The sequence below is a fragment of the Phyllobates terribilis genome, unplaced genomic scaffold (genome assembly GCF_046119375.1).
Source record: "Phyllobates terribilis strain yellow unplaced genomic scaffold, ASM4611937v1 Scaffold_4__5_contigs__length_816908805, whole genome shotgun sequence".
Taxonomy (NCBI): Eukaryota; Metazoa; Chordata; class Amphibia; order Anura; family Dendrobatidae; genus Phyllobates; species Phyllobates terribilis.
Genome location: NW_027362764.1, coordinates 813486083 through 813513828, shown reverse-complemented (window position 1 = coordinate 813513828; position 27746 = coordinate 813486083). Strand labels below are relative to the sequence as shown.

At 44.9% G+C, this 27746-nt stretch overlaps 2 protein-coding genes across 3 annotated transcripts in view; both read left to right on the top strand.

The window, feature by feature from the left end:
- The window catches only part of MFSD3 (major facilitator superfamily domain containing 3), a 143472-nt gene that overhangs the window by 81999 nt on the left and 33727 nt on the right, over nucleotides 1-27746 (top strand). The window lies entirely within an intron of this gene.
- On the top strand, nucleotides 26147-27649 carry LOC141264602 (uncharacterized). Its single transcript, XM_073676879.1, has 2 exons — nucleotides 26147-26774; nucleotides 26944-27649. Exons 1-2 carry the CDS (start codon nucleotides 26325-26327, stop codon nucleotides 27511-27513), a joined length of 1020 nt encoding a protein of 339 aa, XP_073532980.1. The 5' UTR covers nucleotides 26147-26324; the 3' UTR covers nucleotides 27514-27649.

The following is a 27746-nucleotide window of genomic DNA, read 5'->3' as shown; positions in this document are numbered from 1 at the left end:
TCACTCGTAACAAATTGTATGCCCCCCGGAGATGAATCTCAGAGAACCACTTGGCCCCCACTAACTGGTTAAACAAGTCAGGAATTAACGGCAATGGGTAGGAATTGCGTACGGTAAACTTATTAATTTCACGAAAATCCAGACATGGACGTAAACCCCCATCCTTTTTTTTAACAAAGAATCCAACTGCCACAGGCGACTTAGAAGGTCTAATGTGACCAGCAGCCAGGCTAGTCTGTATGTACTCCTCCAAGGCCTTTCTCTCTGGGATAGTCAGATTAAATAACCGACTCTTGGGAAGAGTAGCACCCGGAACAAACTCAATGGCGCAATCATAATCCCTATGAGGAGGTAAAACTTGCGACTCCTCCTCTGAAAAAACCCTCCAAAAATCTTGAATAGGTACCGGTAATTCCCCTTTATCCACAGCCGCAATGCAACCATTACAACATTTATCATAGCACTTCGGACTCCAAGACTTAATCACATTAGTAGACCAGTCCAACAAAGGATTGTGCAGTTTTAACCAAGGCAAACCTAGAACGACCGGAGAGGGTAAATTATCTAATACAACCAAGTCCAAAATTTCTTGGTGAAGTCCATTGATAGTGAGAGGAAATGCAGCAACCTTGTGAGTAATACATTTCAAGGGAGTGTTATCAATTGCAATCACAGAAATAGGTGATGACAAAGGTTTGGATTTCAATTTAAGGTTTTCCAAAAACTCTTTATCAATCACATTAAGTGTTGAACCACAATCCACAAATACCTGAAATTCAATCAAATCTCCCTGCAGAGTAGTACTCCCAGAAAGAAACACTCCTGCAGAGCATAAACAAGCTATACGGGCGTAACTGACCTTTTTTTTCTTTACTTAAACGACGCTCACAATACTTAATCAAATGGTCAGCTTTACCACAATAAAGACACAATCCCTCGGCGAATCTCCGGTCTCTTTCCAGAGAGCGGAGTGACATCGCCCCAACCTCCATCGGTTCTCCGCCATCTGAGCAGATTTTTTGGGGACTAGGACCTGGTGTTATGCACACGCCCGGACTGACTGGCGTGTGCGGGAGAAGTGGTTCCACTGGACCATGAACCGGAGAGTGCCTGGAGGGGCGTGACTAAGTATCTGGCCGATCCGACCAAGATGGCACGACGGCATACGACGCCAGTGCACCAGGGAGAAACCGGGCAGAGGGACCAGGTGCTACTCCAGGTCAAACCCCGGACACGGGGGTTGACCCACACAGGGATTACTGGAACAGGCAGGTTAGGCTGGCACAGACTGGTGGATATAAGCGAACACGGCAGGTATGCAGACGGGTGGATACAGGCGAATATGCAGGCAGGGAGGTACTGGCTGAAGGGACGGGCTGGAGCACAGAGAGGACAAGACCCAGTACAGACTGGGTCACAGAAACAGAACCGCAGATGCGGTAGCCAAACACAGCAGAGAGGGAACGCCCGAAGCGGTGGGCAAGAGCAGAGCAGGACAGGACTGCCGGAGCAGCGAGCACAAGCAGAGCAGGACAGGACTGCCGGAGCAGCGAGCAGATGCAGAGCAGGACGGGGCTGCCGGAGCAGCGAGCAGAAGCAGAGCAGGACAGGACTGCCGGAGCAGCGAGCAGATGCAGAGCAGAAACCGCAGGAGCGGCAAGCAAGGCAAGAGCAGAGTGGAAACCGCAAGAGCGGTAAACAAGGCAGGAGCAGAGCGGAAACCGCAGAGCGGCTAAGAAGGCCGCAGCAGAGCGGAAACCGCAGAGCGGCAAACGAGGCAGGAGCAGAGCGGAAACCGCAGAGCGGTAAACAAGGCAGGAGCAGAGCGGAAACCGCAGAGCGGCTAAGAAGGCCGTAGCAGAGTGGAAACCGCAGAGCGGCAAACAAGGCAGGAGCAGAGCGGAAACCGCAGAGCGGTAAACAAGGCAGGAGCAGAGCGGAAACCGCAGAGCGGTAAACAAGGCAGGAGCAGAGCGGAAACCGCAGAGCGGTAAACAAGGCAGGAGCAGAGCGGAAACCGCAGAGCGGTAAACAAGGCAGGAGCAGAGCGGAAACCGCAGAGCGGTAAACAAGGCAGGAGCAGAGCGGAAACCGCAGAGCGGCAAACAAGGCAGGAGCAGAGCGGAAACCGCAGAGCGGCGAACAAGGCAGGAGCAGAGCGGAAACCGCAGAGCAGCAGACAAGGCAGGAGCAGAGCAGAAACCGCAGAGCGGCAGACAAGGCAGGGGGATAGGACTCTGTTCACAAAGAACAGACGGAGAAGGAAAGGCAGAACCAGAAGCACACACAGTACTTACAAAGAAGTAGCGAGCGTACACTAAATTCACAACAGAGGTACAGAGACGACGAGAAGGAATTTAGGAGCAAGTTCAGACTCTGCAGAAAGACGCAGAAAACAGACAAAGAGGGAAAAGGGAGAAAAGGCAAAAGTAGAAACGAGGCACAGACAACTAGGAACCGAGGAACGGGAACAAATACAGCAAGGCTGGGACACAAACAGGACTCTGTTCAGACGGGAACAGATACCGCAAGGCACAGACAACTGGAAACAGAGAAACGGGAACAAATACAGCAAGGCTGGGACACAAACAGGACTCTGTTCAGACGGGAACAGATACCGCAAGGCACAGACAGGCAGATCTAGGAATACAGCCCCTAGAAGGCGAAAGAACAGGCTAGAAGCGTGTTCACAAGAACAGACCACAGTTCAGACACAGAACTGGAGAACAGGCAGGAAAACAGGATAGGACCTGGCACGTCAGAGACAAAAAGCCAACTGACAGGACACAATGCTCAGGCGCCATCTTGAGGAAGAAGGTGGTATAAATACCCAAAGAAGGACAGCAATAGGCTGAAGGTGCAACAGGGGCGTGTCCGCAGCAGGTACAAGAAACAGGAAGTTCAGCGGGCGTCGCCCTATGCAGCCAAAACAGACAAACAGACAGCAAGGAGGGAAGCCAGAGAGACATTCTGGACAGGAGATCAAGTGCGCACTCTTGCACAGTGGGAGATGGACCACTATGCAAGGACGCCGCCAGGTATGTTACACCTGGCATTATAGGAGTCTTTACCTCATTCACCCTGGACCTCAGCCTCCTATCCACACGAACAGCTAATTGCATGGCATCCTGCAGAGTCTCAGGTCCAGGGAATGCAATTAGTAAATCCTTTATCCTTTCACTCAGACCAGCAAGAAATAGACATTTCAGAGTAGGATCATTCCATCTGACTGCAGAAGCCCACCTTCTGAAGTGTGTGCAATAATTCTCTGCATCATCTGACCCCTGATTCAAACGCCTGAGTTCTGCCTCAGCAGATGAGATTCGATCAGGATCGTCATATAATCGCCCCATAGCAGAAAAAAATTCTTCTACAGACCTTAAGCATGAATCATTAGGTTGGAGAGAAAAGGCCCACCCCTGTGGTTCATTGCACAAAAGTGACATAATAAAACCAATGCACTGTGATTCATTCCCAGAGGACCTTGGTCTCAAACGAAAATATAACAAACAAGCATTTTTAAAGGAAAAAAAATCTTGCTGTTTACCATAAAAAACATCAGGCAGTCCTACCTTGGGTTCCACAAAATGCACTTCAGAACAGCTACTCACGTGTTGCTGTAGCTCGGCCACCTCCAGAGACAATCCCTGCAAGCGTTGAGCCAAATCCTGGACGGAAGCAATACTGATCCCCGAATTTCCTTTTTTTTTAGTTTTTTTTGGGCTGGACTTACTGTTATGATCTGCAACATGTACTAAGGAAAGATAGGGGAAAGCTGTCCCTACAGTAAGACTAAGCTGAATCCCTACAATGTAGCGGGCTGCCTGTTCCAAGCGAACAGACCCGCCTTAGTCCTCGGCTAGTCTGAACGAAGACCAATAGCATAAAGGAAGGAGTCCCTAAAAGAACTGGGACAAAAATGGGACACCTCCTAAACAGAGAAGTTGTTGCAGAACACAAAAAGACAAACTGACAAAAAGGTACTAGAGGTCCCAGAAGGACCAAGCAAACTGAGAGATCGGCACCGAAGCACCTGCCTAGAGAAACAGTCAAACACTGAAGTCCAGCACAGCCAAAAGGGCGGAGCTGGAATATAAAGGCAGATGGTCACGTGACCGCAAAACACAAGATGGAAAAAACAAACAGGAGGGTTCTAACAGGAAACCTCTGAGTTCTGCCGTGCCCCCAAACAGTAAAGGAAGGAGTGATGTTTTGGAATGCAAACTTTGATGGAATGGTCTGTCATCATGTTGCGTTTGGAGAGCCCCTGATGTGCCTAAACAGTGGAAACCCCCAACAAGTGACCCCATTTTGGAAACTAGACCCCTCAAGAAATTTAGCTAGATGTGTGCTGAGCACCTTGAACCCACAGGTGCTTCACAGAATTCTAAAACGTTGATCTGTAAAAATGAAAAAAAAAATTTTTCCCACAAAAATGTTGTTTCAGCCCCAATTTTTTTCATTTACAAAAGGATAGCAGGAGAAAATGGACACCAAATTTGCTATGCAATTTCTCCTGAGTACACAGCCCAGAAGTGGTCGAAAGCTACTTTTGAGGCACAGTACAAAGCTCAGAAGGGAAGAAGCGCCATATCAGAGTTCAGATTTTCCTGGGCTGGTTTGATTGTGCCTTGTCACATTAGCAGAGCCACTGAGGCGCCAGAACAGCGGAACCCCCCTATATGTGACCTCATTTTACAAACTACACCTCTCAATGAATTCATCTAGGGGTGCAGTGATCATATTGACACGATGGGTGTGTCACAGAATTTTATACCATTGGGCAGTGAAGAAAGAATAAATTATATTTTTCCACCAGATTTTATATTTTCACACTGAGAAATGGGTAAAAACAGCATCAAAAGTTGTCTCACAATTTCTGCTGAATGTAGAAATACCCTATATGTGGCTGTACAGTACTGCTTAGCCACACGGTGAGACTCGGGAGGGACGGAGCGCTATTTGCCTCCTGGAGCACAGATTTCTTTAGAACAGTTTTGCAGACTCTATATACAGAGAACCTAAGTACTAGAAGAGCAGAATCCCCCCTCAAGTGACCCCATTTTGGAAATGACACCCCTTTGTAATTTATCTACAGGTATAGTGACTATTTTGACTCCATGGGTGTTTTCCAGAAACAAGCAGCCATGGATGTCACTGAGTGAAAATTGCAAACTGCCGTTGTAGTGACCAGTACGTTGTCGTGACTAGTACGTTGTAGTGACCAGTACGTTAGGCCCAGCTCGTTCTGCTGGAGACAACACGCACCCATCCATAAATTAGGCGGGCTCTCATCACTACAGGAATGCCAAACATGTGGACGCTAAATGTGGTTTAGGCACACTGGGGCTCAGAAGGGAGGGGGGCATTTGTATTTTGGAGCGCAGAATTTCCTGAATTTCTTTTTGGGGCCGAGGAGCCATTTCGCTTTTCTAGAGCCTTTGTACTACAAGTAATGGGGAAGTCCCCTATATTTCCGATAACAACAGATGACGGACCTGAGTGGGGGCTTTTTTTGTGGATTGGGTTGAAGCTTTTTTTGGGAACATTTTACATAACATTTGGGATCACATTTATCTTGCGCTCTATGCTGAGCACTTACATCGGGGTTTCCATCTAAATCTCTAAATGACGTGACTCAGATGAAAGCCTCCAGGGATCCATTCACTATAATGAGGCAGCAGAATTACCCTGGACTCCATCTGGCCTCTGTTCAGCGGTGTCCTTTTTTTTCAGAGCTTCACTATACGGAATTTTCCGCTGGTGTTTCTGCCTGAATCATGTATTTCAGAGATTTACACGGAAACCTCGGTGTAAGCGCTCAGCGCAGAGCGCAGAATAAATGTGAGCAGAGCCTTACTGCGATCTTTGGGAGGCAGAATGAACAAATCAGCAGCAGGTAAAGAATTGGTTTTATTTATTTTTTATGCCGTTCCTCGTGAGGTATAAGTGATTAGACAACTTTATTCTTCGCGTCAGTGAGATTACAGCGATACTAGATTTATATTAGGTTTTTATGTTTGGCAGCTGTCACACACTAAAAGATGCTTTTTATTGTAAAAACAAGTTTTTGCACCACCATACTTTGAGAGCTATAATTTTTCCATATTTTGGCCGACAGTCACGTGAGGGCTTGTTTTTTGTGGGATGAGTTGACATTTTTATTTACATTAATCTTTTTGATCACGTTTTATTCCACATTTTGTTCGGTGATATGATAAAACATTGTGTTTTGCCAGACGCGACGATGCCAAATATATATTCTGCTCATTTTCACAAGAATATTTATTTCTGGGTATAGTATATATTTATTTTTTATTATTATTTTTGGGACTTTCACGTTTGCAATGCAGAAACACATATGCTTTATAACGGTCAGCGCTGCACTGACACGAGCCTCTTATGCTCTGACCATGGTGTAACAAGCTTGCTAGCTCTAGTGACATCGGGTCACCATGGTAACGATCGGTGGGGCGCTGATCAGAGGGCAGAGGGGGCCCCCTTTCTCTCCCTGCCTTCTAAATGCTGTGATCTCTATCCAGTGCAGTGGGTTAAACTGTCGAGAATGGTGCAGGCAGTTAGTGCTGGGTGTCAGCCGTCTGATCGGCGAAGGCCGGGTGTCAGCCGTCTGATCGGCGAAGGCCGGGTGTCAGCCGTCTGATCGGCGAAGGCCGGGTGTCAGATCGGCGGGTGTCAGCTGTCAGATCGGCGAAGGCCGGGTGTCAGCTGTCAGATCGGCGAAGGCCGGGTGTCAGCTGTCAGATCGGCGAGTGTCAGCTGTCAGATCGGCGGGTGTCAGCTGTCAGATCGGCGAGTGTCGGGTGTCAGATCAGCTAGTGTCAGCTGTCAGATCGGCGAAGGCCGCGTGTCTACTGTCTGAGCGGCTAGTGCCGGGTGTCTGCTGTCAGATCGGCGGGTGTCAGCTGTCAGATCGGCGAGTGCCGGGTGTCAGATCGGCTAGTGCCCGGGTGTCAGATCGGCTAGTGCCCGGGTGTCTTCTGTCAGATCGGCGGGTGTCAGCTGTCAGATCGGCGAAGGCCGGGTGTCAGCTGTCAGATCGGCGAAGGCCGGGTGTCAGCTGTCAGATCGGCGGGTGTCAGCTGTCAGATCGGCGAGTGCCGGGTGTCAGCTGTCAGATCGGCGAAGGCCGCGTGTCTACTGTCAGAGCGGCTATTGCCGGGTGTCAGCTGTCAGATCGGCGAGTGCCGGGTGTCAGCTGTCAGATCGGCTAGTGCCGGGTGTCAGCTGTCAGATCGGCTAGTGCAGGGTGTCTGCTGTCAGATCGGCGGGTGTCTGCTGTCAGATCGGCGGGTGTCTGCTGTCAGATTGGCAAGTGCGGTTGTCAGATTGGCGGGTGCCTGATGTCAGATCGGCGAGTGCAGGGTGTTGGCTGTCAGATCGGCGGGTGCCGGCTGTCAGATTGGTGGGTGTCTGCTGTCAGATCGGCGAGTGCCGGGTGTCTGCTGTCAGATCGGCGAGTGCCGGGTGTCTGCTGTCAGATCGGCGAGTGCCGGGTGTCTGCTGTCAGATCGGCGAGTGCCGGGTGTCTGCTGTCAGATCGGCGAGTGCCGGGTGTCTGCTGTCAGATCGGCTAGTGCCGGGTGTCTGCTGTCAGATCGGCTAGTGCCGGGTGTCTGCTGTCAGATCGGCTAGTGCCGGGTGTCTGCTGTCAGATCGGCTAGTGCCGGGTGTCTGCTGTCAGATCGGCTAGTGCCGGGTGTCTGCTGTCAGATCGGCTAGTGCCGGGTGTCTGCTGTCAGATTGGCGAGTGCAGGGTGTTGGCTGTCAGATTGGTGGGTGCCGGATGTCAGATCAGCGAGTGCAGGGTGTTGGCTGTCAGATTGGTGGGTGCCGGCTGTCAGATCGGCGAGTGCAGGGTGTTGGCTGTCAGATCGGCTAGTGCCGGGTGTCTGCTGTCAGATCGGCTAGTGCCGGGTGTCTGCTGTCAGATCGGCTAGTGCCGGGTGTCAGATCGGCGGGTGCCAAATGTCAGATCGGCGAGTGCAGGGTGTTGTTTGTCAGATCGGCGGGTGCCGGCTGTCAGATTGGTGGGTGCCGGATATCAGATTGGCGAGTGCAGGGTGTTGGCTGTCAGATTGGTGGGTGCCGGCTGTCAGATTGGTGGGTGCCGGATATCAGATTGGCGAGTGCAGGGTGTTGGCTGTCAGATTGGTGGGTGTTGGCTGTCAGATCGGCTAGTGCCGGGTGTCTGCTGTCAGATCGGCTAGTGCCGGGTGTCTGCTGTCAGATCGGCTAGTGCCGGGTGTCTGCTGTCAGATCGGCTAGTGCCGGGTGTCTGCTGTCAGATCGGCTAGTGCCGGGTGTCAGATCGGCGGGTGCCAAATGTCAGATCGGCGAGTGCAGGGTGTTGTTTGTCAGATCGGCGGGTGCCGGCTGTCAGATTGGTGGGTGCCGGATATCAGATTGGCGAGTGCAGGGTGTTGGCTGTCAGATTGGTGGGTGCTGGCTGTCAGATCGGCTAGTGCCGGGTGTCTGCTGTCAGATCGGCTAGTGCCGGGTGTCTGCTGTCAGATCGGCTAGTGCCGGGTGTCTGCTGTCAGATCGGCTAGTGCCGGGTGTCTGCTGTCAGATCGGCTAGTGCCGGGTGTCTGTTGTCAGATCGGCTAGCGCCGGGTGTCTGCTGTCAGATTGGCAAGTGCGGCTGTCAGATCGGCGCGTGAAGGATGTCAGATCGGCGAGTGCAGGGTGTTGGCTGTCAGATCGGCGGGTGCCGGCTGTCAGATTGGTGGGTGCTGGATGTCAGATCGGCGAGTGCAGGGTGTTGGCTGTCAGATTGGTGGGTGCCGGCTGTCAGATCGGCGAGTGCAGGGTGTTGGCTGTCAGATCGGCAGCTGCCGGGTGTCCGATCAGCTGAACACCTGGCAGAGATCGTGCACAAAATCGCCATGATGTATTCATATGTCCATGGTAGTGAAGAGGTAAAGGAAAAGCCTGATGGCTAGGAGATGTGAGGTAATCTAATAATCTTAGCTTTAATACACAAGAATGCGGAGAAGGGCAGATTAATGACCAGTAGAGATAAGAGCCCAGCTAAAAAGCAAACCTAAAATTCCTTTGTTTACTTTATAGAAATTATGAAGTGCATCAATATAATGGATAGGAAAGTGATATCTTTGGAAACGTGATGAAATGACGAACGCAAAGCATGGTTTAGCGTCACTGGGCAATGGCTGGTGTACCACCACATGGATATCGGCCAGATAGATGACAATATCCATGCCATGTCTTCTATCTATGAATACATAAAATCGTGATTGGAAAGATGACAGTAATATCTTCCGCCTGGGGTCTCCAGGGACTAAGATATCGTAAAAGTTAGGAATCTCATAATTTAAGACAAAGTGTCATAGAGAATATTAAGAATTTCTCTCTCCCCCCAAATCCCTCTTCCTCCCTCCCCTATACTATTTGTCAAGGAAGCAAGAGCTTACGCTCTAGAGAAGTGGCTTCTATGCAAATAGCAGGAGCCACCAAGTGTCCAGGCTAATTAACATATCAAACAGAGACAGTGGTGGTGACTAGACACCTCAGCATAGGGGACAGGAATTGAAAGAAAGAGTAAAAGGAACCGACACGAAATATGGAATATTGGAAGTTCTATACATCCGATAATAATGGGACACATTTTTAGCGGCAGGGTCAGCTAAGGAACAATATGCATATTTTTCCGGATCTGTGAGCCCTTTCGGGTGAGCTGTGGCGCAAAAGTACCAAAATAACGGACCGCAGCTATGTCATGTGTAGTCTCTAAGGAAAGGTAAATTCGTAATAAAAAATACGGTGTCGCTTGCAAACTTCCGCGATCAACCAGCGAGAATTTATTGCAGAAATTAGACATTTTAATAAAAACATGAAGGGCGGAGACCACCCCGCGTGAGGTTATCACTGCGGAGTGTGTGGGCAGGGCCCCCCCTTAGGCATAAAAGATCCAGCTGAAGATTGATCCATACTCATGCCGGGAGGTATATATTTTATATGCACGGGTCCCGTTGAATAACGGGCAGGATTGGAGTGCCTCCCCTCCAGCTAAACAGAATCGTCTCTGCGATCGGTCTAGTACATTTCTTTTATTAATCCCTTTCATTTTGTGTAATTGTATACTGTACTGTATTGTCCCCCTTTGTAAAATCTTTGTATAGTTTTCATAAACACTGCCTCCCCTTTGGATTAAATATAAAATTTAATAGTTCTGTTTCTTGTGCTCTGTAATCATTCCTCCCCCGAAGCCACACGCTACTTTTAGCTGAGATGAATCTGCGCTACCGTAAATTTATGAGGGAGTCGGAGTCAGGGTCATGGAAATTGAGGAGTAGCAGTAGGAGGTTTGGCTTACCGACTCCACAGCCCTGACATCAGGTTCAGTAATTCTCTTTCCTTATCTTTTATATTTTATGTAATTGTATATATCATATTGTTTGTTCCCATTTTGTATCATCTTGTATATTTTTATATACACTGCCTATCTTTAGGGATTAAATATGTTGTCTCCACATAATGTGAAACGTTCTGAGACGTTGTGCCTGTTCCAAATTAAATTGTAAAATTCAAATACGTGCACAGAAGAACTACGACTGATACATTTGAGCATCAGGCTAGATCTACTTTATTACGTGCTCTCTTCCAGGTTTGTAATGGTTATTAGTATTCATACTTTAAAACAGTATAATTGGCTCAGGTTATCTCTAAATATGTGCTGACATTAGCATACATACATCTAATTGGCTAAAGGTAATTCTGTCTACACCCAGCTTTTGGATTTTAGGAATCTCTTACTTTCTAGTTTCATTTTCTCTAGTCTCTAGACAAAGACATTCCAAAGACTCCTTATCTCACACACGTACCAGCTCAAACTCCATTCCGGTAAGCAGAAGATGCACGTACAAAAATCAAAATGGAGTCAGGATAGATTGCTGTAGCAGTAATGATGGGAAATAACTATTCCAAATCCCGCTGCTACTTGATCTCTGGCTTTGGACTCGTCCGGTACTCCTCTTGGAACCTCAATAGAGTCAATGTACACGTGAGAGTCGAAAGAAGTAGGAATGCTGGTGTCAAGCTTGTGTCTCCGATTTTCTGTTGCATATTCGTGGAGCTTGTCTGTATTTGGAGTCACAATCTGGAGTGGTATCAGGAATTTACCAATAGCACAAAAGCTTTCCCATCCCACTCGCAGTACTGGATAAAAGTCACCATTTTCCCAAGTCAGCCCCAGCTACCGTCTGATGCTAGAGGGCCTCGTACCAAGTTAGTGGTGGTGTTAGGACTTCAGTAGGGGGGACCTAAATGATTTAGGTCAATGTTACATGTTAAATTCTGGAAACAAGTGTACTTTCCAGGCCCATTGGCCTTTACATTTTTAGGGGTTTTGAGGAGATACAACTGCTGGAGCAGATTACGCGCTGAAGTATTGTCTCCTTCTGTAGCAGAAAATAGCAGAATTAGACAGGAGAAAACAATGAGGTTTGTCTAGTCGCTTATAAGGAAAGGTACCAGGAATAAATCTTTGGAAGTCTTAAGTAGCAGGGTCTCCATCTTATTTAGAATAGGTCGGTCCCTGATATCTTTAAGGCAAAAGTGTCATAATCAGTCAGTGCCCCCCAGGATATTTATGCCCATCACATATATAGTCCTGCGTCCGTAACAGAGGGGTTCTCTATCGTCAAGTATAGGTGAAGACAGTTGTCAGACTTACAAGGAAGGCAGGACCCTACTGTGCAATGTTTGGATACTCATTCTGGTTGTAGCAAAGTCATTCTAGTAAGGAGACTTCTACCCGTGCCCATACTCCAGGACTTACAATCAGACCCATTGCCAGTATTGGCGGTGTTGATAGAGAGATATTATATATATATATATATATATACAGTGGTGGCCAAAAGTATTGGCATCCCTGCAATTCTGTCAGATAATACTCAGTTTCTTCCTGGTAATGATTGCAATCACAAATTCTTTGGTAGTATTATCTTCATTTAATTTGTCTTCAATGAAAAAAACACAAAAAGAATTGTCCTAAAGCCAAATTGGATATAATTCCACATCAAAGCTAAAAAAGGGGGTGGACAAAAGTATTGGCACTGTTTGAAAAATCCTGTGATGCTTCTCTAATTTGTGTAATTAACAGCACCTGTAACTTACCTGTGGCACCTAACAGGTGTTGGCAATAACTAAATCACACTTGCAGCCAGTTAACATGGATTAAAGTTGACTCAACCTCTGTCCTGTGTCCTTGTGTGTACCACATTGAGCATGGAGAAAAGAAAGAAGACCAAAGAACTGTCTGAGGACTTGAGAAACCAAATTGTGAGGAAGCATGAGCAATCTCAAGGCTACAAGTCCATCTCCAAAGACCTGAATGTTTCTGTGTCTTCCGTGCGCAGTGTCATCAAGAAGTGTAAAGCCCATGGCACTGTGGCTAACCTCCCTAGATGTGGACGGAAAAGAAAAATTGCCGAGAGATTTCAACGCAAGATTGTGCGGATGGTGCATAAAGAACCTCGACTAACATCCAAACAAGTTCAAGCTGCCCTGCAGTCCGAGGGTACAACAGTGTCAACCCGTACTATCCGTCGACGTCTGAATGAAAAGGGACTGTATGGTAGGATACCCAGGAAGACCCCACTTCTTACCCCGAGACATAAAAAAGCCAGGCTGGAGTTTGCCAAAACTTACCTGAGAAAGCCTAAAACGTTTTGGAAGAATGTTCTCTGGTCAGATGAGACAAAAGTAGATGGGAAAAAGCATCAACATAGAGTGTACAGGAAAAAAAAAAGAGGCATTCAAAGAAAAAAACACGCTCCCTACAGTCAAACATGGCGGAGGTTCCCTGATGTTTTGGGGTTGCTTTGCTGCCTCTGGCACTGGACTGCTTGACTGTGTGGATGGCATTATGAAGTCTGAAGACTACCAACAAATTTTGCAGCATAATGTAGGGCCCAGTGTGAGAAAGCTGGGTCTCCCTCAGAGGTCATGGGTCTTCCAGCAGGACAATGACCCAAAACACACTTCCAAAAGCACTATAAAATGGTTTGAGAGAAAGCACTGGAGACTTCTAAGGTGGCCAGCAATGAGTCCAGACCTGAATCCCATAGAACACCTGTGGAGAGATCTCAAAATGGCAGTTTGGAGAAGGCACCCTTCAGATATCAGGGACCTGGAGCAGTTTGCCAAAGAAGAATGGTCTACAATTCCAGAGCATTTTTCACAAGAAGTGTCCAGATTAAATTAATAGTACTTCCGAACATTCAATTATTACCACAAAAGTTTTTTACCAGGATATATAAAGATTACCCAGTAAAACATGAAGTACCAAAATAATTTTAAAATAAATATTTTATTTAGACATATTAAAATCAGAATTAAATCATAAAAAGAGAAAGGTACCAAACATGAGGAGGCAGGAGAAACAACACTGAAATCTTAGGAAAGTTTGAGCAGTCTTATAATAATTTGATTATGCTATGAATGAAGCACTAATCACAAATGAAAAGAGTGTAGTGGTGTAATATATAGCAGCATAGGATGTCAAAAAGAAATTAATTCATCATGCCACACATTGGATCAAACCAACAGGGCAGCAGTGCTGTGGCATACTAGTGCTCTCGTGCACACAGATGTATAGACCCGCATTATTCATTAATTGCGTGGACAGCACCTGCGGCCGAAGTGATCGATTCAGTGCATATAAATAAATAAGAGATCTCCTGCTGTCACTAACACCTAATACTAGATGGATATATTCAATACATAAGCATATCTAAACAATGAAATGTAAGAAACTTATTCCATACCAGTGTAGATGCTCCTGCTTCCTGCCCCGACGCGCACGTTTCGCATTAGCTTCTTCGGGAGGCGTGTCACACTGAAGGGTGTGCTCGTTTTTTATATGGCAATCAGCCAATGGGGGGATAGTGGGCGGAGATAAAACCAATGCTGCTAACAGCGTGGACCCAATGGCGCGTGCGAAGACTGAGGCGGCGTCCTTGAAAAGAGTCCCGTGACCAGCGGTCACATGCTGGATGACGCTCACGCCCCCACCAACCAGTGAAAGCGAGGCGTGATCCGCATTAAAAGACCACGGTATTCAAGACTCGGGGCCGCAACAGTCCGCGCATGCGCACTCACCACAAAGAGAGCAGATCATGGATAGAGACGATGAGGAATGAAATGAATGAAGTAAAAGTAAGAACAAATGAAAGAAAAGATGATAAATGAATAAAAGGGAAATAACATGAGGCTGAATGGATGTATGTGTAGAAATGAAAGATGATAGAAAGAAAGAAATAAGGAATAAGATGAAAAGAAAAAAATATATAAATATAAAATATATGAACTCAAACAGAATACAGGTAAATACTAATATCGCAGATGAAAGTGTAATGATTAGCAGATAATAACCCAGCCAATAAATTAATAACACAGTCCGTGGTATGAAGTGACAATACCCACTAAAAAAGTATAAAATAAGTGCTAATGTCATAAAGTGCATGTATATAAATGTATACTTAAAAATCAAATGTTATGATGACATAAAGTGACTGTGCATTACTGACATGGAATCACCATTATAAAGTGGCAATGTATTACTCATAATACCTAGACATTATAAGGTGACAATGCGAAATAAATTAATTAAAAATGGATAATATAAAGTGGCAGTGCAAGCACAAACAGATAAATAAATACTGGCATTGTGATATGCCTATGTATACTTTTACACTAAAAATAAGGTGCAATAACAATATAAAGTGACTGTGCCATAATTACATCACATAGACATTATAAGATGACGATGCCGAGAACGTCAGTAAAGAATATAGTAGATAGTCCAAAAAAGGATTATAATAATTATTCCATCCGGATTCTTCATCATTTCGTACACCAACCATGATTGGCATCTATCCATCACGGTCTCATCTCCATCCATATGTACTAGACCCCGGGTACCAAATACTAAAAATTAAAAGAATAAAAATTAAAATCAAAACAAAACGGCACACATCAAATGTACAGTTTCAAATCTCATATGTCTCAAATAACTCATATAACTCACAGAAAGACCCCAAACCCAAAACTCTCATTTAAGCCTTGAGGGGCCAGAGAACCCAACCGATATATCCATCTACTCTCGGTTTTTGCTAATCTTTTGTGTAAATCACCCCCTCTGATGCCCATAGTGACTACATCAATGCCCCTAATTTTTAATAAATGAGGGTTACAGTTGTGATATCTCTTAAAATGTTTGGGGATCGTTTTAAGAAGAGAGTCATTGGTATTAGTTTTGGCTTTCTCAATGTCTAGGTAGTGCTCACGAGTCCTTACCTTGAGTTCTCTACTGGTCAATCCAACATAGATTTTATTGCAGGGACATTCGGCCAGATAGATGACACCCTTGGATGCACAAGTGATGTGATGGCGAATTTCAAATGTCCGAGATCCATCATGGTTTCTGAAGTTTGTTGTTTTAGTTAAATTGCCACAAGCTTTGCATAGACCGCAAGGAAAAAAGCCATTTTTGTATTTAGATGTCTTCTGGGTCTTTGGTTCATAATGGCTGTGGACCAAAATATCATTTAGATTACGAGAGCGTTTAGCAATAATCTGAGGTGAATCAGGTAGGATTTGTTTGAGAATTGGGTCAGTGGAGAGGACATCCCAATGTTTCAAAATTATATTTTTAAATTCCGTCCATTGAGAGTGGTAATTGGTAATCAGGCGTACTTGATTGTCAGCCACAGATGCTTTTTTGCTGAGTTGATTATTGTAGAGCAAAGAATTCCTAGGAGTGATTTTGGCCCGTTGATAGCCTCTCCTAATAGCTCGATGGCTATATCCTCTGGCCCTGAACCGTTCCGATAGTTCATGTGATTGAATTTCAAATTGTTCCTCATTTGAACAAATCCTTTTAATACGTAAGAATTGTCCAATTGGAATGCCATTGATGGTGGATTGTAAATGTGATGACGATGCATGAAGCAAGGAATTTGTTGCTGTGGATTTCCGGAACAAAGTGGTGGATATCTGGCCATCTGGGTTAGTAGAAATTAGAATATCTAAGAATTCAGCAGTTCGGCCAAATTTATATGTGAGCTTGATATTGTATTCATTACAATTCAGGCTATCCATAAATATTTTCAGTTCCTCACTGGAGCCCTCCCAAATAAACATAAGGTCGTCAATATAACGAAGCCAGTTGTGGATTTTGTCGATACCAGGTCTTGTCTCATCTTGCAATATTTTACCCATGTTTTACTGGGTAATCTTTATATATCCTGGTAAAAAACTTTTGTGGTAATAATTGAATGTTCGGAAGTACTATTAATTTAATCTGGACACTTCTTGTGAAATTTACTATTACTGTTATCCTAACAGATTGTCCTCAATATGGATTTTAAAGCCAAGGAAATTTCCTGGTTAGCTAAAGCTACTAATATATTCAGGAAAGGTACTAGTCCTGAGTCACGCTCTGTTTCACACTCCAATCAGGAGAATCTCAAAAAATACAAGAATTTACATCCAAGGGTGTCATCTATCTGGCCGAATGTCCCTGCAATAAAATCTATGTTGGATTGACCAGTAGAGAACTCAAGGTAAGGACTCGTGAGCACTACCTAGACATTGAGAAAGCCAAAACTAATACCAATGACTCTCTTCTTAAAACGATCCCCAAACATTTTAAGAGATATCACAACTGTAACCCTCATTTATTAAAAATTAGGGGCATTGATGTAGTCACTATGGGCATCAGAGGGGGTGATTTACACAAAAGATTAGCAAAAACCGAGAGTAGATGGATATATCGGTTGGGTTCTCTGGCCCCTCAAGGCTTAAATGAGAGTTTTGGGTTTGGGGTCTTTCTGTGAGTTATAGGAGTTATTTGAGACATATGAGATTTGAAACTGTACATTTGATGTGTGCCGTTTTGTTTTGATTTTAATTTTTATTCTTTTAATTTTTAGTATTTGGTACCCGGGGTCTAGTACATATGGATGGAGATGAGACCGTGATGGATAGATGCCAATCATGGTTGGTGTACGAAATGATGAAGAATCCGGATGGAATAATTATTATAATCCTTTTTTGGACTATCTACTATATTCTTTACTGACGTTCTCGGCATCGTCATCTTATAATGTCTATGTGATGTAATTATGGCACAGTCACTTTATATTGTTATTGCACCTTATTTTTAGTGTAAAAGTATACATAGGCATATCACAATGCCAGTATTTATTTATCTGTTTGTGCTTGCACTGCCACTTTATATTATCCATTTTTAATTAATTTATTTCGCATTGTCACCTTATAATGTCTAGGTATTATGAGTAATACATTGCCACTTTATAATGGTGATTCCATGTCAGTAATGCACAGTCACTTTATGTCATCATAACATTTGATTTTTAAGTATACATTTATATACATGCACTTTATGACATTAGCACTTATTTTATACTTTTTTAGTGGGTATTGTCACTTCATACCACGGACTGTGTTATTAATTTATTGGCTGGGTTATTATCTGCTAATCATTACACTTTCATCTGCGATATTAGTATTTACCTGTATTCTGTTTGAGTTCATATATTTTATATTTATATATTTTTTTCTTTTCATCTTATTCCTTATTTCTTTCTTTCTATCATCTTTCATTTCTACACATACATCCATTCAGCCTCATGTTATTTCCCTTTTATTCATTTATCATCTTTTCTTTCATTTGTTCTTACTTTTACTTCATTCATTTCATTCCTCATCGTCTCTATCCATGATCTGCTCTCTTTGTGGTGAGTGCGCATGCGCGGACTGTTGCGGCCCCGAGTCTTGAATACCGTGGTCTTTTAATGCGGATCATGCCTCGCTTTCACTGGTTGGTGGGGGCGTGAGCGTCATCCAGCATGTGACCGCTGGTCACGGGACTCTTTTCAAGGACGCCGCCTCAGTCTTCGCACGCGCCATTGGGTCCACGCTGTTAGCAGCATTGGTTTTATCTCCGCCCACTATCCCCCCATTGGCTGATTGCCATATAAAAAACGAGCACACCCTTCAGTGTGACACGCCTCCCGAAGAAGCTAATGCGAAACGTGCGCGTCGGGGCAGGAAGCAGGAGCATCTACACTGGTATGGAATAAGTTTCTTACATTTCATTGTTTAGATATGCTTATGTATTGAATATATCCATCTAGTATTAGGTGTTAGTGACAGCAGGAGATCTCTTATTTATTTATATGCACTGAATCGATCACTTCGGCCGCAGGTGCTGTCCACGCAATTAATGAATAATGCGGGTCTATACATCTGTGTGCACGAGAGCACTAGTATGCCACAGCACTGCTGCCCTGTTGATTTGATCCAATGTGTGGCATGATGAATTAATTTCTTTTTGACATCCTATGCTGCTATATATTACACCACTACACTCTTTTCATTTGTGATTAGTGCTTCATTCACAGCATAATCAAATTATTATAAGACTGCTCAAACTTTCCTAAGATTTCAGTGTTGTTTCTCCTGCCTCCTCATGTTTGGTACCTTTCTCTTTTTATGATTTAATTCTGATTTTTAATATGTCTAAATAAAATATTTATTTTAAAATTATTTTGGTACTTCATGTTTTACTGGGTAATCTTTATATATCCTGGTAAAAAACTTTTGTGGTAATAATTCCAGAGCATTGTAAGAAACTCATTGATGGTTACCGGAAGCGGTTGTTCCCAGTTATTTTGGCTAAAGGTTGTGCAACCAAGTATTAGGCTGAGGGTGCCAATACTTTTGTCCGGCCCTTTTTTGGAGTTTTGTGTGAAATGATCAATAATTTGATTTTTGCTTCATTCTCTTTTGAGTTTTTTCCTTGCAAGCAAATTAAATGAAGATAATAAGACCAAAGAATTTGTGATTGCAAGAAACTGAGGATTATCTGACAGAATTGCAGGGGTGCCAATAGTGTATATATATATATACATACACACTTTTGGGTGAGTCTATAGGTGTCCTCATGCTGCCACTCCTCCCTAGGGCAGGAAACCATGTTTCAAAAGTCAAATTCATAACGGACTACAGGACCAGAAAGTTGTAACTAGCTCCCCATTCTTTCTCTCTTGGGACATTGTCCTCGATGAGCCACCATTTATCTGGATAAGGCCCAAGGTGTGCTTCCACATCACTCGGTGGCTTTTTTTGGCTCGGCTGTCCTCCTGTAGTGTGAGGCGAGTATCCAGTTGGGCTTTCTCTCGAACTTTACAGCCGTGTCAGTTGTCATCAAGACTTGGAAGGGTCCATCAAATCGAGGCTTAAGGGCTCTTCTGGCATGTCTTTCGACCACTACCCAGTCTTGGAGCTGCAAGGGGTGGCTTCCTTCCACAGAATCTGAATCTAGAAAACTTGACAGTATATGCTAGACAATCATTTTGTAAGTTCAATAACATAAGAAGAAAGCCTATCATGTTGCATCTGGAGCCGCTGTGGAAAATACAACCCTAGCCTATGGGCGGACCCAAATAACACCTCATATCTGTATTTTTGTTGGGAGTATACCTGACTGAGAAGAGTGCAAGGGGCAAGCGTCCTGTCCATGGTCTGCCCGCTTCAGCCATGGCTTTCTGGATTTTCAGTTTCAGGGTCCCATTCAATCTCTATACCCTATCGCTACTTTGTGAATGGTACACTGTATGAAGGCCTTTTTCACTCCCAGGGCGGGAGTTATTTCCTGCATTGCTTCTCCGGTACAGTGGGTGCCTTTGTCACTCTTTATGGTCTCAGGCACCTTGTATCTGAAGACGTCTTCTGAGATTAGTCTCTTTGCTGTAGCCTTGGCTTTACACACGGGGTACACTTCTGTACATCCTGAGAAGAGGACAACACACACAAGTACATACTCATAGGTTTGCACCTTGGGAAGTTGAATGTAATCCTTCTGAAGAAGCTGGGACGGGTACAGGGGCCTCAGTGTGTGTCTCATAGGTGTCTTGGTGGTGTGTCTTGCATTGTTGAGCGCACAGGTCAGATAGGCTTGAACGTGCTTGGCTGCAGTGACACTGAACCCAGGAGCATACTAATGGTGGGTCTGTCATGGCAGTCTGTGACTGGTGGGTATTGCCGTGGGTAGCTTGATCATGGGATACAGAACTCGGCGAAGGAAAACTTTGTCCTCCACTTGACACAGTCCTTCTGGCGACTGCACGGCTGCCATCTCTTGTCATCTGGCGAATTCTTCGACACCAGCCTGTTGTTGTAGCTTCTGGAGAAGGTCGTACGTAACTGGTGGGTCTGCGGCTGAGGCCACCTGTGCAGCTGCCACCTTGGCAGGGTTGTCTCTTGGTTGGTAAGCTGTAGAGTTTGCAGCCTGGTCGGGCAGGTGGTTGACTTTAGTTGTAGTTGAGTCGTCCTTTGTATATCCTTTGACTTTCACCATGGCAACTTTCTCGGGTAACGGTAGATCCTCCATCAGGCGTTGGACGGATTTATCATTCTTGATAGGCTTACTTGCAATCTGTGAGGAGAGATCCAGCTCTCCATATAGGTCCATAGTCATGAAAGCATAGCGGCTGTCTGTATAAATCATGGCAGTCTGATCTTTAGCGTGTCTGCAGGCTTCTTCAAGGGCACGGAGTTCAGCTTCCCGGGTAGATATGTGGGGGGGGGGAAGCTGCTCTGCTTTTATGGTTTCATGAAGGGAAACAGCAGCATATCCAATGTAGAACTGGCCATCCACGCCATACCGCGATCCATCCACAAAGAGCTCATGGTCTGGGTTATCTAGTGGGACATCAGTAACATGGCTGAAACCCCCCGTGGGACATTATTTGTACACGGTCATGTTCCTCTTGTGGCTTAACCATCAGATCACCCACATTACCACTACCACCCCTCTCCCCCCTCCAAAGGCAACAAGATGGCTGGATTCAGAATAGTGCAATGTGAATGGTGATGCTATCAGGCATGAGGAGGGCGCACTTACGTCTGAGACGTCAAGAAGTACTGAGAAAGAATGGCCGTAACATCATGAGAGACGTAAACAGTGAGGGAGAACGGTGAAGAAATCCCCGCAGACTGATACAGCAGTAATAGGATTCTCCGTGAGACCTGCTGGAATAGGGAGGAGGACGGGGGTTATCACGCTCTCCTCCACCTCCTGAACTCAGACTGCAGTTTCTGTGTGTGTTTAGGCTTCACACAATTACAACATGTGAAATTAATTTGTCCTTGCCGGGACTGGTGATACAGAAGAGGGGCTCTGGACCGGGTTTTTGCCACTATTACTGGCTCTTTAACCCCTTTCCGACCTTGTCAGTAATAGTACGTATCTGTGCCCTGGGACTTATGGACCAGCTACGTCTTATTACGCGCGCTGCGATAGCGCCCGCACACAAGCGGTGCGGGGCAATCGCTGCCGGGTGTCAGCTGAGTGTCACAGCAGACACCCGGTGCTATGTGCAGGGAGCGGTTCCGCACCACTCCCGGCACATTAACCCCCGGAATGCTGCGATTGAAGTCGATCGCAGCATTGCGGTGGCAAGGGGGGAGGAGATTGGTATACTCACCTCTCCTGCCGGCGTCCAGTGATGTCAGCGGCGGCTTCCGGATGTTGCCATGACGACCTGATGTCGTCATGACAACATCCGGGTCACCATGAGGCAGGACGTTAGTTTGGTCATGCATGACAAAGGGAGCTGCTGCTCTCTATGCCATGCAGCCAATCAGACTGCAAAAAGTGAAAGTCCCATAGTGGGACAATATGTAAAAGTTTAAAAAAAAAGTAGAAAAGTGGAAAAAAAAAAAAAAGTAAAAATTTTTTTTTTTTTTTAAAAAAAAGAAAAAAATAATCCTCAAAAAATAAAAATATATTGAACCCATAATATTTATTATGAAAAAAAAAAATAAACCAATACAAGTACACTAGTGTTGAGCGAGTATGTTCTGTCCGAGTACGCTCGGGCCGAGCCCTGAGTAGTTATAGCTGCTCGGTGATATGGTTGAATCGCTCCCGTGTGCATGATTTGTGACTGTTTGACAGTTTTATTACATGGGAGGAATGTGTAAGAAATAGACATCACATGTAATAAAGCTGTCAAACAGTCGCAAATCATGCACACGGGGATTCAACCATATCACCGAGCAGCTGTAACTACTCGGAGCTCTGCCCGAGCATACTCGGCGAAAGGGTTAATAGAACATACTCGCTCAACACTAAAGTACACATATTTGGTATTGCCGCGTCCGGAACGACCTGACCTATAAAACTGTCCCACTAGTTAACCCCTTCAGTGAACACGGTAAAAAAAAAAAAAAAAGCGAAGCAAAAAACCATGCTTTATCATCATACCGCCAAACAAAAATGGAATAAAACGCGATCAAAATGACGAATGTAAATAAAAATGGTACCGCTGAAAACATCATCTCGTCCCGCAAAAAACAAGCTGCCATACAGCTCCATCAGCCGAAAAATAAAAAAGTTATAGCTCTCAGAATAAAGCGATGCAAAAAAATATTTTTTCTAGAAAATCGTTTTTATTGTGTAAAAGCGGCAAAATATAAGAAAACGATATAAATGTGGTATCGCTGTAAACGTACTGACCCGAAGAATAAAGCTGCCTTATCAATTTTACCACACGCAGAACGGCATAAAAAAGACAAACAAAAAACAATTCCTGAATTGTTGGTTTTTGTTTATTCTGCTTCCCAAAAAAAGGAATAGAAAGCGATCAAAAAATGTCACGTGCCTGAAAATGGCACCAATAACAACGTCAACTCATCCCGCAAAAAACAAGATGTCACATGACTGTCGGCCAAAATATGGAAAAATTATAGCTCTCAAAATATGGCGATGCAAAAACTAGATCCCCCCCCCCCAAAATGTCTTTTAGTGTGTGACAGCTGTCAATCATAAAAACCCCATATGATTCTGGTATCGCTGTAATCGCACCGACCCGAAGAATAAAGCCGTCTAATCACTTATACCGCACAAGGAACGGCGTAAAAAATAAACGCTAGGTTTACGGTTGGGCTAGGGTTGGGGTTGGGGTTTTTTCAAATGTAAAGAAAAAAAAAATGATGACGATATGGTGACTAGTGTTGAGCGCAAGTGCTCGCTACTTGAGTTTGCATCGGGTGCTCGGGTATGCACTGAGTATCGCGGGTGCTCGAGTCTCTGCCCCATATGCTTCACAGTCAAAAAAAACGTGCGGGGATTGCCTGCCATGCACGAGCGATCCCCGCATGGTTTTTTTGGGTGTCTAATAACCGTGAAACATGCGGGCGGGGACTCGAGCATGTCACTCCAGCACCCGCGATACATGGTGGATACCCGAGTATCCGATGCAAACTCAAGTAGCGAGCACTTGCGCTCAAGACTAATGACAACTTATTCAATATGATGACCTAATGTTATCAAATTCTGTGTCGCACCTCTGGGTTCAAAATGTTCACTCTACCCCTTGATAAAATTCTTGAGGGGTGTAGTTTCCAAAATGGGGTCACTTGTTGGGGGTTTCCACTATTTTGGCATATCAGGGGCTCTCCAAACGCAACATGGCGTCCGCTCTTGATTCCAGGCAATTTTGCGTTCAAAAAGTCACACAGTGCTCCTTCCCTTCTGAACCCTGCCATGCGCCCAAACACTGTATTTTCCCCACATATGGGGTATCGGCGTACTCAGGAGAAATTGCAGAAAAGTTTTTAGGTTCCATTTTCTCCTCTTACCCTTGTGAAAATAAAAAAATTGGGGCAAAAGGATCATTTTTGTGGAAAAAGTTAGAATTTTTTATTTTCACGGCTTCATGTTATAAACTTCTGTGAAGCACTTGGGGGTTCAGGGTGCTCACCACACATCTAGATAAGTTCCCTCAGGGGTCTAGTTTCCAAAATGGTGTCACTTGTGGGTCTTTTCCACTGTTTAGGCACATCAGGGGCACATCCGCTAATTATTCAACCAAATTTTACATTCAAAAAGTCAAATGGCGCTCCTTCCCTTCCGAACCCTGCCGTGCGCCCAAACAGTGGTTTTCCCCCACATACGGGGTATCGGCTTACTCGGGAGAGATTGCACAACAAAAGGCATGGTGCAATTTCTCCTGTTACCCTTATGAAAATGCAAAACTGGGGGCTGAAAAACATTTTTGTGGGAAAAATGTGAAAATTTTATTTTCACGGCTCCATGTTATAAACTTCTGTGTAGCACCTGAGGGTTCAAGGTGCTCACCACACATCTAGATAAGTTCCCTGAGGGGTCTAGTTTCCAAAATGGTGTCACTTGTAGGGGGTTTCCACTGTTTAGACACATCAGGGGCTCTCCAAACACAACATGACGTCCCCTAATTATTCAAGCAAATTTTACATTCAAAAAGTCAAATGGCGCTCCTTCCCTTCCGAGCCCTGCCGTGCGCCCAAACAGCGTTTTTTCCCCAAGTATGGGGTATCTGCGTACTCAGGGGAAATTGCACAACAAATTTTGGGGTCCATTTTTTCCTGATACCCTGCAAAAATAAAAAAAATTGGGGTCTAAAGTAACATTTTTGTGAAAAGAGTTAAATGTTCATTTTTTTCTTCCCCATTCCAAAAATTCCTGTGAAGCACCTGAAGGGTTAATAAACTTCTTGAATGTGGTATTGGGCTCCTTGAGGGGTGCAGTTTTTAGGATGGTGTCACTTTTGGGTATTTTCTGTCATAAAGACCCCTCAAAGTGACTTCAAATGTGATGTGGTCCCTAAAAAATGGTTTTGTAAATTTTGGTGGAAAAATGAGAAATCGCTGGGGAACTTTTAACCCTTATAGCGCACTAATAATAAAAAAAATTGTTCTGATGTAAAGTAGACATGTGGGAAATGTTATTTAGTAACTATTTTGTGGGACAAATCTCTGATTTAACGGAATAAAATTTACATTTTGAAAATTGTGAAATTTTCAAAATTTTCGCCAAATTTCCAATTTTTTCACAAATAAACGCAAGTGATAACGAAGAAATGTTACCTCTATCATGAAGAACAATATGTCACGAAGAAACAATCTCAGAATCAGGGGGATCCGGTGAAGCTCCAGAGTAATTACCTCATAAAGGGACAGTGGTCAGAATTGTAAAAATTGGCCGATCATTAACGTGCAGACCACCCTCGGGGGTAAAGGGGTTAATCACTGGTTTTAAACTTTCAACAGAGGCAAGAGACTGTAAACGGGTGTGAACTTTAGACGTGTTCTCATATACTAAGTCCTGCCATCTCTGCCAGAGCCGGGTATAATATCTTTCTACTAACAGGAGAAAGCATTTCTAATTTTCTCTACTTTCTCCAACACATGGCATGGGAAACATTTCAGAGTCTGGCAGTCTACTCATTACGGCCAGCATTTCACTAGGATTCCAGGGACACCGCACACCCTCCCGGGGCTCTAGACTGGGGTGTGAGGTCTGGTGGTAGCAGTCTGGGCGAGAGCTGTGGGCGAGCAGCGGGGGGGTATTAGGTGAGCTGCCCACCCTGACTGGGTAATTGTCCTAGTGAGCCTTTCATGGCAGCAAAAGGCTGACGTATAACTACTGCGTCCGTTTGAGTGGTGTCAGGGGAGGTGCTGGAGAGTAGGTCAGGGTCTGAAGGGGCGTTGGTCCCATCCAGTGCAGGCATAATATTCATTGGGGCCAGATCGAGACTTAAGGCCCTGTCACACATAACGAGATCGCTAGCGAGATCGTTACTACGTCACAGTTTTGAGATCGCTGGAGAGATCGTTCGGGAGCCGTCAAACATGTATAACTTGCCAACGATTTCGGCCGCCCCAGCGATCTAACTAACGATCTCGTTGGTCGCTGGGACGCTGTCACACAGCAGCTATTTCAACGATCCACACTCAACGATACACACTTTGAGGGACTGTACTGTGACAGAAAGGCGTACATAAAATTACCTTTCCGCGCCCACTCATCTTCGATTGGTGGACGCTACTGCGTTCTGATTGGCCGGGGTTTTTTAAAAAGGCGACGTTGGGGCAATTCCGCTCCCTTGTTCCTATCTGCGCTTTGCTTTCGGATCGTAGCAGTGTTCTCCGGGCAAGTTTCGTCCATCTGGGATTTGTTGAAGCCTTGTCAGCGTCCTGATTTTTGGATCCTAGTTGCGTTCTACTGCTGTGATTCCATTCATTTGTGGATTTTCTTCAGCTGTGACTGAACATTGACTTTTGGGTTTTTCAGGCACTGTATTGCTTTGTTTCCACGGTAAGTTATTTTAGTGGATTTTTATCACACTCAATAAGTATATATTTGCTTATATATTGGAGGCCATTTTTAGTCAGCAAATGGTGTGTAGTACTTTTTACTTTGTTTGAAAATGTTTCATGTATGCTCACTGTATTGCTATCCTTTTCAGATGGCTTTCAAAAGTGAAGAGTTTGTGAGGGAAATGATTGACCTCTACCGCTCCCTGCCGTGCCTTTGGCAAATAAAATCAACAGACTACTGCAATAGAGAGAAAAAGAGGGAGGCCTACCAGCAATTGATTTCCCTCTTTAAAAGGCATGGCCCCAACGAGAAGGTGGATGAAGAGCTGGTGAAGAGAAAGATCCAGGGTCTACGCACCGTATATAAGAAAGAACTCAACCGGGTGGAGAAGTCAAAGAAGTCAGGTACCGGCACAGATGAGGTTTATGTGCCGACATTATGGTATTATGATTTGCTTGCCTTCACCCGTGACCAGGAGCTACCTCGGCGAATGGTGTGTACGATACGGCAGACCCCGGAAGAAGACCCCGACATACGGACTGACTCCCCTGTTGAAGATGTAAGTACCTTCTTTGCTTCCCTGTAAATAGCATTTATACTTTCAATGTACATGCCATAGTTTAGCCGCCCCTCATATTTGTTTTTTAGTGCACGTGTACCCATGCTGGTCATAACATACCTGCTGGATGTTGTAACCAAATCTTAACTTTATTTTTGTGTTCCCACAGCACCATTGGCAAGATGACGACATCTCGGCTACGGAACGTGGTATGGAGGAGGCGAGTGTTATGTCAAGGAATGAGGAACCTATGGCATCGGTAAATGAAGACCCTATGGCCTCTACAAGTGAAGACCTTGTGCCTCGGCGACAGAGAAAATCAAGGAAAAGAAAGGCCAGCTTGCCGCCATCGCCAGATCTAGTATCTCTGGCGAACAAGATTCTACTTCTGCAGACCCAGGCCAAGCGGGACAGCTTTGCAACATATGCTGGCGAGAGACTACAGAGGCTGGATGACCGACAGAGGGCGCATGCAGAAAGGGTCATGTTTGAGACTTTAAATAAAGCGGCAGCCGGTGAACTTAATGAAACGTCTACTGTACATACTCTGATTGACCCTGGCCATTTTCAACAACATTCTTGGACCCATAGGCCGGACCCACTTCACAGCACACCAGTGCAGAGGATCCGGCATCCACAAAGCCTTGCCCCCCCCCCACAGTATCCCATGTGTTCTGATTCTTTTGTTTCCCCCAGGCACGGATACACAAATACAGGTAATCGATATGAAGAACTGTAGTGATGTTTCATTTCAATTTTTTTTTATCATTTTGTAAATATTGTTAATTTAATACTTATTTAAATTGTTAAAATTGTTTATATTTTTGTTTGTTTATAAAAACAAGGTTTATTGTCCTCTTTTTTAACTTTACCCCTGCCCTCTGATCTCACCCTGATTGAAATAAAAATATTTTTTGGTTGCCTTATTTTCTGCTTTACCTCTTCCCGAGGGTGGGACCCCTCACCCCTGCC